We start from the raw sequence: 12,990 nt of genomic DNA on the forward strand, positions 1-12,990 counted from the left end.
ACGAACCGTTTATTTTTCCTAATAATATAAAATAATAATATTTAGGTGAAGGTTATTATATTGGATTTTAGTAGAATAGTGATAACCAGAAATCTTATAGTACATTTTTAATTGAAGTTATGTAAATTATATAACCTGATTAACAATCATAATTTAGTTATATACTTTGAACCCAAAATATTTAAAATAAAAAGTAAAAATAATAAAAATACTATATAATGTAAAAATACTACATAATAAAGTGTATATGCAACATTGCTAATTAATATTCGGTGAATAAAAAATCATATACTAAATCTAATACATATCTAACCAAAAGAACCTTGGAATGAAACTATTGTATCCAGAAGAGGAAGCCTATAGAACCCATATTGATTAACATATTAGAAATTATTAGAAACAGATTGTTTAAAACAACCGAAAAAATTTAATTAAAATCTATATATTTGGACGTCCTTGATATTCTCACCAAGAAATGTAAAGCATTACAATTATTGTTATACCCTACTGTTAGATTAAACTATTAAGATAGATATTAGAATAAAAACTGTATTGCTGAAGAGAGCTTTCGAAGAACTGCTTATTGAGAATTACGTTCTGAAAAATTAGAAATTCCCAGCTAACATTCTTAATTTCTATGAGATAAATAATAATAATAATTTTAATAATACCATTAAAAGCAGTGATCTCAAAAAATAAATGTTATTTTTCATATAATGTAAGGTTTAACCATTATTATTCTTTCATTAACTATAACTTATTGTCGTTATGTATTTTACTGATTTGAATAAATAATCCCTATTATCTATGTCATTTATCTATACACTGCAAAATCTTTAAAGTTAGCTTACACAACGTCTAATATAATCTGCAATTCTCAAGAAATACATTGTAGACAAATTGGTGAAGTTTAATGTATCGAATATAAAATATATGTGATTTTAAATAACACCAATAAAGTCTTGGAACGAAGCTATACTGCAACAATGAGCTTAATTTTTTTAATTATTATTTAATTATTACATTGTTACTAGTCGTTTCCGTCCAGCCTACAACTTGTCTTTATGATAGGTATATATCTAGGTATATAACTAGGAGGACCCATCGGCCCTATTTTAGTCTCTGGCGAAATAATATTTATACATATCACTGCTATATTTTTTTATTATATGCACCTCACTACACAACACTACACAATATCAGATGGTTTTATTCTTTTGAGTCTGTGTCCTGTTGGTTGAACTTAAATGAATCCCTTTTAACGAATTAATATTAATTGACCCTCTAAAGGAAAATAACAATGTTAATGAAGGTTGTTTAATAGGAACAAATTGTTTAAGAAACGAAATTAAATTTATCTAAAACCTGGGGAATTGGTTATTTGTTATTAATTATTGTTATCCATTCATCATTCTTCAACTCGACTGTTTAGGAAAATTCTATTAAGATATATTTTAGGATAAAAAGCACATAGATGAAAAGAGCTTTCAAAGAATTGCTTATAAATCATATAGATATTGCTAAGGAGTTCTTTAAAGTTTAGTGTAAAAATCACAGATCACATCCTTAAAAACATAAAAGTTGTAGTTAAAAGCAATATACAAAATTATTAGAATCATCAATAATAAATATTATACAAACAACAATTTATCATACGATCAAACATGATATCATTAAGCAAAATGATAATGAAAATGAATTTTATTTTTCATAAAAATAAATATAGTATATATTCATATTTTTAGCCTCGCCCAAAAACTGGATCCAGGTATTCCGGTTCGGGTCCTGTTCGGCACGCCAGAATTCATCCCCCCTGAGATTATTAATTATGAACCAATTGGAGTTGAATCCGACATGTGGTCGTTAGGGGTTATCTGTTACGTTCTGTAAGTTGTTTTTTTTAATGTCGTATCATATATTTTAATCACATCCATCCTTTTTAATTGCCATAGATTATCGGGACTATCGCCGTTCATGGGTGACACAGACTCGGAGACCTTCGCCAACATCACCAGGGCCGACTACGATTTCGACGACGAGGCCTTTAACACGGTGTCGCAGGACGCCCGAGACTTCATCGGAGCTTTGCTCGTAAAGAGAAAACAGTACGTTAGTCATGTATGGTCTATCCAATAAAACAGTGAACTAATCAATCATGAACTCATCAAAACATATGACGTCAAAACATCTCAATGCATAAAACACCATTTTAATGTATCTCAAATATATGTTTTATATTTATTTATTACGTTGTAACTAATTGTTATCGACTAACCTATAATTTGTCTTTACAATAACATATCTAGGTACATATCTAGGAAGACCCATTGGTCCCATCTTAGTCTCTGGTGTAATAATGTTTATGCATTAACACTACTGTTTTCTGATAAACGCACATCACTACACTACACAAGATCATATTCTTTTGATTCTGAGTCTGTATCCCATTATAGTGTTTTCCAAGAATTGTATCACTTCAATATTGATATGAAAATGGAATTTCTTCTCAGCTCTCCTTGCGAATCTCTTGATTTCCTGAGTGACAGTAGGTATCTAAAGGTCTCAGTGTAAGTAGTAATCAGTCCTGAAGTATCTCGATGAACCTACAATACTTCTCAGGGCCTTATTCTTAGAAACTTCCTTGAGGTACACCTGCTTTAGCTCTTGTATTGTAGAGTAGTCTTCGTTCTGTTTGGCATCGATCCATTGAGATCCATGATCGATACATTGTAAAATAAAAATCAAAAAGTTTGTACTTTTACAAGTTAGGTACTAGTAATTACCAAAAATACATTATGGCTTCAAAAAGCAAATAATCAAAATACTTCAGTCTATGTATGAACTTAAATCCATTCCTATATTATTAAAAATTATTATTGACAACAAAAGTATTTTAGAAGAAAGAGATCAAAGGTATCTGCTAAATTTATTATTTTTTATTTTTTCTAATTAACTGACAATTCTTAAGGAACGCATTGAGAATAAATTGGTGAAGGAACTCTTTTTTAGTATTATCAACAAATATAGTCATCGTGATATTTTCCATTTGAGAATCACATCTAACTGGGTAAAGAATTGACCCCAATACACGTCCTTATGGTACACCTGTTTTAGTTTATTTTTTGTAGAGTAGTCTTCCTCTTGTCGGACTCTTGTTACATTCTTACTATAATGTAAGATTGTTAGTATGTGATTTTGGTAAGATTTTCTGTAGCTTGCAGTAGGCAGCATATTCTACATCGCGATGACGTCAATTCACTGTTATTTTAGACAGACTATATATTTGTTAACATTAACGCTAAGGTTTGTTTTCGTCGCACAGGGACAGGATGTCGGCCGAGCAGTGTCTGAAGCACGTCTGGCTGGATCCCGATAATCACCAGGAAACCGTGGTTCTGTCGACGGATAAGCTGAAGAAGTTTATCATTAGAAGAAAGTGGCAGGTATGTAGCAGCGTCTAGTGCGAACAATTTTGCCTCTTTTGTTGTTTTTTTTTAATTAACTCGCCGTCGGGCATGCTTGTTGTGTTATTGTTTTGCTTCTTCTAACCGCAGAAAACCGGCAATGCCATACGCGCTTTGGGCAGGATGGCCACCCTGTCCGCCAGCAGACGCAATTCCGCCAATTCGAACACGAGCACCCCGCGCGCTTCCCTCTCCGGTAGCTCCATCCCGCGCCTGTCCAGTCTGGACGAGGACGAGCGGCTTTCCCGAAAGATCGAGAACGGCAGTTTCGGTAAAATCATCACCGATTCGTTCGACGAGAACGACGAGAGCGTTCACAAAGAGGCGACAGACGAAGCGAGAGAACCACCCAGCAGTAACGGAGAAGAATACGAGAGCCTGGGCAGCATAAGCGACAAAAACCCTGACGAAACCATCATCGAACCCGCCAGCGTTGTTACGACGGAAAAAACAACCGAGCTCACCTCAAATAACGATGACGACGATGATCAGGTCGTCGAAAATGTACTAGAAACTCCAAAGAAAACTCCCACGGTGGAAAGTTACCAGACGAAAAAGGAGATCCGAACCAGGGCGTGTAGCGAGCGAAGCGATAGCGGCATCAGCGATTGCTCCGTGCATCTAGCGTCGGGAAGCTGTACCTCCACCCCTCTTCTCGGGAAGAAGTTTCAGATTAACGAAGAGGGGGAGCTCAGAGGCAGTGCCGAGGACGACCAGGAGCTACCTGCCGATAATAACCTCTATGTAACTTCGGTGAGTATTAGTCTGAAAGGAGAACCAGAGAAACCGGATGGAATAACGCATCAGGGAAAGGAACCTTTCCCTCAAAAAGAGAGGGTCGTCGGCAATGGGGTTGGAGATCATAAGAAGCCATCGACAAGATTAGAGGGCAAGATTCAGAATTTCAAAACCACCATAGGCAAAGGTAAGTTTAGCTGCTGCTTTGGTTTTCTAAGATAGACACTTCGAGTATCTTGTGGATCGCATTAAGAAAAATGTATTTTTAGGTTTGTGAAAAAGTAACCCCCATGTTTCATTTATGTGAAGATTATGTGATTATGTGATAGATTATGTGAGATAGAGTAATAGAACACTTTTTAGTATATCAACTGCCCACTTGCTGTTTTACTGTTTTACTATAACTGGCGTATCACAGTTTTATTTCATATTTTCTAGGTTTTCTAGGTCCACATAATATAAAATAAAACAAAACTAGGCAATATAAAATAGTAACCTGGCTTACTTTTTCGCGGATCTAATACCAATATTTAATAACGTTTAGTAAACTAAAGTACTTTATGTTATTTAGGAAAATCTCCGCCTGCGTCAGAGAGCTTAAGGAGGTTACCAATCTACTCTTCACGCACGGTAGCAAACACAATAAAGAAATTCGATCATCAGGCTTCACCATCATCACCAGCCCCATCTCCAGTTATTCTTATCACTCATTCGCCGCAACTATACCGAAAGAACTACAGCCCCAATCACTTACCCCCGAGCGGCGATACCAAATCACCGGTCTGTCGCAGAAAAGGCCAGGATTCTGTAAAGACCATTGATAAGGTTACAAAAGTACCCAAGATCAGTGTTATTAAGACGGATGAGGATGACAGCAAAGGACGCATATCAAAGATCGATCGCCTCGTCCAGAAACTGGAAAAGAAAAGCGCATCTGATGATGGTGGTGAAATCTTCAATACCGGACGACCCACGGTAAGATATCGTAGCCCGTCACCGAGCCTGTTGAGGAAAACCCAAGCCGTCATCAACAAGGAGCAATGTAACGAGTTATATAGAGCCAAGCACCATCTTGACGTGCACAACAACAATCCTCCGAAATGTCCCAAATCGCCCAGTCTGAACCGAAATAGAAACGACAACTACCAGAGGGCCGCCGCTTTTTGGAACAGCCCGAAAACTTAACTATTTACCTCAAGAAAAGCAGATTTTTCGTAGAAAATTGTGTACACGGTCTCCTCAACATTATCAGATAGTTTTTAGCTTATTAAGTATTTATTTTCATAAAGAATTATATTTTTCTGTTACCGTGACCTAGTTATGACTAGTTACAAGTTGTGTATCTCTCGAACATATATATACGTATATTTTTATTGATTATCTTTAAAATAATTTATAGTCTATAAAAGTTATATTTTAAGCCTTGTTTTTCATTTAATTTATCCTCTCGTTGCACGGTATATCGGAATATAGTATGCTATTAAAAAAATCCTCTACCAATCTCTTCAATTAAGCTGTGCAGATTAATATTTAGAAATTCAGATCAAGTTCTAAATAAAGGGCAGATTACATCATTATTAGAGGAACTACAATCAAGATGTTTTAACAGTCTATTTTTCTATCAACGATATTTTATGGTGCACGGAACATCTTCAAGATAGTAGTATAATAACATTTACAGATGTTTGTACGCAGGATAGGTACCTCAATTTGTTGGTTGTTTTTTTAAAAAATTGAAAATAATATATATACATACAGAGTTCTGTAAGGAGCATATGTTGCGGCATCTGTTGCTTGTTTCCACAAACAAATTATAAATAGGTACAGAGTTCTGTACGTAGGATAGGTGCCGCCATCTGTTGGTTGTTCTACGAAACAATTTATACGCCTACAGGTTTCTGTACGAAGGCTATGTGCTGCTATCTGTTGGTCGTTTTGTGAAATAAAATTTGGTGGATAATGGGTGACGACATCTGTTAGTTATATCGTCAAACAACTATTAATAAACATTTTTACAAATCTCTGCAAAGATTGCCGCTTGCCGCTGTCTGTTGGTTATTATCTGAAACATTTTATAAATATATACAGATTTACAGATTTCTGAACGAAAGGTGTGTGACGCTATCTGTTGGTTCTTTTGCGAAACAACCTGTAAATACATACAGAATTCTGTATGGAGGATATGTGCCGCTATCGGTTGGTCTTTTTCTGAAATAAAATTTAGTACGAAAATATCTGCTGCCATCTGTTAGATGTCTTGTCAAACAACTATTAATAGACATTTTTACAAATTTCTGCAAAGATGACAGGTGCCGCTATCTGTTGGTTACTCTCTGAAACATTTTATAAATATAAACAGATTTACAGATTTCTGAACGAAGGGTATGTGCCGCTTTCTGTTGATTCTTTTGCGAAACAACTTGTAAGTACATACAGAATTCTGTACGGAGGATATGTGCCGCTATCTGTTGGTCTTTTTCTGAAATAAAATTTAGTACGAAAATATCTGCTGCCATCTGTTAGATGTCTTGTCAAACAGCTATTAATAGACATTTTTACAAATTTCTGCAAAGATGACAGGTGCCGCTATCTGTTGGTTACTCTCTGAAACATTTTATAAATATAAACAGATTTACAGATTTCTGAACGAAGGGTATGTGCCGCTTTCTGTTGATTCTTTTGCGAAACAACTTGTAAGTACATACAGAATTCTGTACGGAGGATATGTGCCGCTATCTGTTGGTCTTTTTCTGAAATAAAATTTAGTACGAAAATATCTGCTGCCATCTGTTAGATGTCTTGTCAAACAACTATTAATAGACATTTTTACAAATTTCTGCAAAGATGACAGGTGCCGCTATCTGTTGGTTACTCTCTGAAACATTTTATAAATATAAACAGATTTACAGATTTCTGAACGAAGGGTATGTGCCGCTTTCTGTTGATTCTTTTGCGAAACAACTTGTAAGTACATACAGAATTCTGTACGGAGGATATGTGCCGCTATCTGTTGGTCTTTTTAGGAAATAAAATTTAGTACGAAAATGCGTGCCGCCATCTGTTAGTTGTCTTGTCAAACAACTATTAATACACATTTTTACAAATTTCTGCAAAGATGACAGTGCCGCTATCTGTTGGTTATTATCTGAAACATTTTATAAATTTATACAGATTTACAGATTTCTGAACGGAGGGTATGTGCCGCCATCTGTTGGCTTTTTTGTGAAACAACCTGTAAATACTTACAGAATTCTGTACGGAGGATATGTGCCGCTATCTGTTGGTCTTTTTCTGAAATAAAATTTAGTACGAAAATATCTGCTGCCATCTGTTAGATGTCTTGTCAAACAACTATTAATAGACATTTTTACAAATTTCTGCAAAGATGACAGGTGCCGCTATCTGTTGGTTACTCTCTGAAACATTTTATAAATATAAACAGATTTACAGATTTCTGAACGAAGGGTAAGTGCCGCTATCTGTTGGATTTTTTGCAAAACAACCTGTAAAGACTTACAGAATTCTGTATGGAGGATATGTGCCGCTATCTGTTGGTTACTCTCTGAAACATTTTATAAATATAAACAGATTTACAGATTTCTGAACGAAGGGTATGTGCCGCTTTCTGTTGATTCTTTTGCGAAACAACTTGTAAGTACATACAGAATTCTGTACGGAGGATATGTGCCGCTATCTGTTGGTCTTTTTAGGAAATAAAATTTAGTACGAAAATACGTGCCGCCATCTGTTAGTTGTCTTGTCAAACAACTATTAATACACATTTTTACAAATTTCTGCAAAGATGACAGTGCCGCTATCTGTTGGTTATTATCTGAAACATTTTATAAATTTATACAGATTTACAGATTTCTGAACGGAGGGTATGTGCCGCTATCTGTTGGCTTTTTTGTGAAACAACCTGTAAATACTTACAGAATTCTGTATGTAGGATATGTGCCGCTATCTGTTGGTCTTTTTCTGAAATAAAATTTGGTACGAAAATGGGTGCTGCCATCTGTTAGTTATCTTGTCAAACAACTATTTAGACACATTTTTACGAATTTCTGCAAGGACGACAAGTGCCGTTATCTGTTGGTTGCTCTCTGAAAAATTTTGTAAATATATACCGCTACGTGTTTCTGAAATTAAAAACAGGTATTAGAAAATATATATTAAAAACAAAAAATAATAAATCAGAAAATATATGTGAGAATTGATAGTTGTATTATTACTATTAATTTGATTAAATTCAGAAAGTAATCAGAAACCAGTAGTTTTTATTGGTAATCGAAGAAATGAACAAATCTGAGAAGGCAAATTGAGTTTATGAATATATTTTAATCCTAAAAGTATACGATGTTTTAATGGTACAGAATTCATTTGAAAATGTAAGTACAATTAAAACGAATACGAATAAGAATTATATTTTCTAAATGTGACAATATCAATAAAATTACCCTGCGATTTTCAATGCTCACGTAATGTCTAAGAATGTAAAATGTAACTATATAATGGCAAATGAATTACACCAAATAATAATATGTAAGGAATGGTTACAGCCATTGTAGCAGATAACATTGTACATGTTGATGTATGAAAACTACATAGATACTACTAAATGAAAAATATGAAATTGTAAGAAAAGAATCCAGACATACAAGGTACATTTAGAGTACATAGGTAATATGAAAAAAATCAAATACTAAGAAAATACATCAATAATATGTGAATGTATATAATTGAATATATCGATGCTACTTCATTTTAAATAGTGTTTTGAATACAATACATAATCATATGTATCTCTCGTCTATCGCCTGTATATTAAACATTATATAGAAAAAATTCTCATTTACGCTCTCGCATTTGACGTCCTAACGGCTTAATGGTGACTAAATTCTTGGCGTACAAATTGAAAAAGCATATTTTAAATAAAATGGTGAAGGAACATTTTTTCAAAAATGTCTTAATGCTAATACTAACTGCATGGTGTTCTAGTTACATTTTAATTTAGGTAGTTGATAACTTATATATACGACAAATAGATAAAAGTCAGATGAAGAGCGAGTACAATGAACCGAAAAAGGTAACTGATTGATAACAAAGATAATTACTTTAGATAATGTTTGAACCCGTAACTTGAAAACTAAATGAGAGCGTATAGTGTAAATATTTTATTAAAATACCTTTTAAATATGGGATTGATACGTCCAATTTCTTGGACAAGTGGTAGCGTGGAATATTTTGCAAAGCTTCCAAACTTGACTTTACTATTATATCAATTCTTATACATAGGCAATGCTGATTTGAAAATCTTTAGAACAATTGGCAAAGACTAACATCGAAAAGCCTTCTTTTATAAATGATAACAGATGAAAACTTTTCAGTATATTAAAATAAAACTAAAAAGTTTCTCATATAATAATGATGCTTTATTGATTACAATATTACCCCAATATATACCTAACAGATATATAAAATACTGTTTTATACTCGGTAAGCTCTATAATTGCGAAACTTCATAAAGATAGGCCCCCAACAATTTTGTCTGAAATTTAAAACACAATGTAATACTATAGTTGACGTATTCGTCACCACTAACTTACTCCCTCAATATAATTTCTAATATCAATCTTCTCATTTTGGGAGTGCGCCCCATCATTTCCACATCCTACTGGTAGAAGTATCACATTTTTTCCAGTAGCTTTTTGCAGAACAAGTGTAACAGGTATGGAACCGCCTTCTCGCGTTAAATCAGGCTCAGTACCATACACATGCTTGGTAGCTTTGATACCCGCAGTGTAGTGGGGGTGGGAAGGATTCTCCATCCATGGTGAACCACCATGGGCTAAATATACCTGCGGTAAATGCATCCATATAAACTCTATTACTGATGATAATTTAACAAAACACACCTTCATTTCATTAGGACTACCATATTCCTTCCATTTCTTGGTGACATAATCCACAACATATTTCTCTATTTGGTCTGGGACCTGGTTGGGTACAATTCTTATCGAAAACTTTCCAATTACCTTTCTGGGAATAACAGTTTTCTGACCAGGTTCACTGAAGGCTCCTTCAATTCCATGAATGGATAGGGAAGGATACCTCCAGCGATGCATCAAAATTTTTTCTTTATTCTCATTGTGCAATAATCTCTTGGAACCTATATCAGTTTTGTATTCGCCGACGCTGAAATAGATTTTCTTATAAAGTTTCTGCTCAGTTTCTGTTAGCACTGCCACATCTTTATTTATATCAGTAACTAAAATTTCTCCATCCTTGTTCACTAGGGTCCCCAAGAGATATACCAAATCAGTCATTGCTTCATGACTAAAATAATGCAACATTATTAAGATATTAAAACAATACGAAATAATCTTACACAGTACCACCATAAACCCCACTATGAAGATCCTTGGCAGCACATTCTATTTCTATATGAAAGTAACACACACCTCTAAGGCCATAGGTGATACACGGCTTTTCTGTGCCTAACCAATAATTGTCCGATATACAAACATAATCGACTCCTTTCAAAAATTTCTCAGTTTCACTGTAGAGTAGTTCATCTAAGCCAACACTACCAGACTCCTCCATACCTTCAAAAACAAATTTCACATTTACCTAAAACATGTTATATAAATATCATGAACAGTCAGAGAGTGTGTAATAATTACTGGAATATCAACACCAATAGCTTTATATGCCTCTAATGTATGTATCCAGCCTAAAACAGGTCCTTTATCATCTGAAGATCCTCTTCCAAATAATTTTCCATCTTTCTCTGTCAGTACGAACGGTTCAGAATCCCAACCATCTTCTCGCAATGCCGGTTGTACATCCAAATGACCATAAACAAGAACTGTCTTTTTGGAACTATCATTACCCAATGTCCCTATAATAGAATATTTTGTTTCAATCTTAAATTAAGAAAATAAAAGACTAATTTTTGGAAATTTAAATAATGGATAGTATATTAAAATAATTACGATTTTAATTTTAATACCTAACAAAACATTTTATATTTTACCTAACAAAACAGGAGGTAAAGGAATTACAGATCCATCTGGCAATGTTTGCTTTCCAATATCACGTAATTCTACTGTAGCTCCTAAGGCCTCCAGCTTGGCCTGAGCCCATTCTAACATTTTTTTTATGTCCCCTCTATTTTGGGCCCATGCTGATACTGATTTAATAGCAACTGCAGCTCTTAAATTCTCAATATATTGAAGTTTATTTTCATCTACTTTCCTATATACATAGAGAATGATATTTTAATGTAGAACAAATTAGTTCAAAACTTACTTGAATAATTTGGTCAACACTTCAGGTAAAGGCATTGTGAGTAATTTTTTTTCTTATATATTTAAAATCAAGTGGGCGATGCACTGCTCTTTTGCTGCCAACACACCTGTTATATACAGACACTAACTGTAATCTGTTTAATAATCACTATCTCTGTGGTATTAACAAGATTGATAACATGGATTTATAAAGCTACCAAACCAAATACTTACCTAGGAACACACAATATTTTTACTTTATCAAAACCGTCAACTTGTTATTTAATTTCTATGAAATGTAAATAAATTTTACTATTGTTCAATTGTAAAGCCCTCAATCGAAATATATCGACTATAATCCAATAATTAGTGTTGAACATAAAAGAAATAATCGATTATATTACAAATTGAACGGTTGAATAACAGTAGTAGCGGGTAATACTAAGTAAGAATGTTACTTTCTCGCTTTTAAAACAATATAGTGATATATATAAAATCAAGAGTTTTTAACATAATAGATTTAATATATGTAACATTATGCAACTCTCTATACTGCAAATATACTTATACTGGGTAGTATCAGTAAACCATAGAAAAAATTCAATTTTTATATACATTATACGGTTGCATTAAGTAAATATTTATTATACTTAGTACCTTCTATTAATCCATATTTGTTCTCATTAATCAATTTTATTCATTCTACCAAATTGCTCTTGAAGATAACGCGATCTAATATAAAATTTTCTATTTGCAGTATTAATAATACTGATTCTATTACATTTTTCATACTATGAAGCATATCACATATGGTTTTCCTATATTACATGTAGAATATTTTCCTGTGGGTTTCTGACTTTACTAACTCCTCTTTATACATTGGTAAATTCTTTCAATATATATGTGAAATGTAAAATATGTAATGTAATGTAAATATGTATGTAAAAAAAATATGTAAATAAGAAAGTTAACAAGTCTAAAGATTTTTTCTGATCTGATTTGCATATCATAGAAAGATCCATTGTAGACATCTTGGCATTTTGCAACATGGCATGTTTTCTATGCATGGCATTTTGAGGTTAGCTATATTACTGCTGTGATTCCCAACAAATTCACTTTATGTTCATGCTAATTAAGAATTCACTCAGACGTTATTTCACAAAATAAATGTCCTGTCCAAAGCTTTAAGAAATATTAGCCTTGGTAGTTTATGTACGGTATCCCAAAGTTAACTTTTAGAGATACTTAGTTTTGTACACACACACACACTCACATCGTATTTATATTTACTAAATGAAGGAAGAATTAGAGTTTTAGATTATGATAATGTACAAAATATAGTATGTTTTCTTGTATACTGAGATTAGGATATAGGATTTTGTGTTAGTTGGGTTGCCTACTGTTAATCCCTAGAAAGCAGAATGATTCTGGAAGAAGTTTATTTCATAAGCCTGCTTGATTATAAAATTCCTAATAATGAGAAATATGAGAATGAACTC

The 12,990-nt window shown here is 33.4% G+C and overlaps 2 protein-coding genes across 8 annotated transcripts in view; one reads left to right on the forward strand and one right to left on the reverse strand.

Moving 5' to 3' along the window:
• The window catches only part of LOC143203428 (uncharacterized), a 242,113-nt gene extending 236,491 nt beyond the window's left edge, over positions 1-5,622 (forward strand). For 4 of the 6 annotated variants that reach the window (XM_076415549.1, XM_076415552.1, XM_076415550.1 and 1 more), the window contains 5 exons: positions 1,746-1,886; positions 1,953-2,105; positions 3,323-3,443; positions 3,555-4,389; positions 4,774-5,622. In XM_076415549.1, coding sequence (XP_076271664.1) covers positions 1,746-1,886; positions 1,953-2,105; positions 3,323-3,443; positions 3,555-4,389; positions 4,774-5,387 — 1,864 coding nt within the window. In that variant the 3' untranslated portion in view covers positions 5,388-5,622. The remainder of the gene's footprint in view (positions 1-1,745; positions 1,887-1,952; positions 2,106-3,322; positions 3,444-3,554; positions 4,390-4,773) is intronic. The other 2 variants (XM_076415553.1, XM_076415554.1) reach the window with 1 other exon arrangement.
• A 3,990-nt stretch (positions 5,623-9,612) lies between these two features.
• Positions 9,613-12,199, reverse strand: LOC143203435 (cytosolic non-specific dipeptidase). Of its 2 annotated transcripts, none has more exons than XM_076415566.1 (8): positions 12,149-12,199; positions 11,514-11,619; positions 11,239-11,459; positions 10,886-11,103; positions 10,591-10,832; positions 10,118-10,538; positions 9,809-10,060; positions 9,613-9,750 (listed from the first exon to the last, which is right to left on the reverse strand). In XM_076415566.1, the coding sequence occupies exons 2-8, from the start codon at positions 11,546-11,548 to the stop codon at positions 9,706-9,708; spliced, it is 1,434 nt and encodes a 477-aa protein (XP_076271681.1). In that variant the 5' UTR covers positions 11,549-11,619; positions 12,149-12,199; the 3' UTR covers positions 9,613-9,705. The 2 variants fall into 2 exon arrangements, with proteins under 2 accessions (XP_076271681.1, XP_076271680.1); XM_076415565.1 differs by lacking the exon at positions 12,149-12,199 and adding an exon at positions 11,726-11,850.
• Positions 12,200-12,990: the final 791 nt, after the last annotated feature.

Source organism: Rhynchophorus ferrugineus, unplaced genomic scaffold (genome assembly GCF_030347505.1).
Source record: "Rhynchophorus ferrugineus isolate W39M unplaced genomic scaffold, kcgeb_rfMv2 rfM10, whole genome shotgun sequence".
NCBI lineage: Eukaryota > Metazoa > Arthropoda > Insecta > Coleoptera > Curculionidae > Rhynchophorus > Rhynchophorus ferrugineus.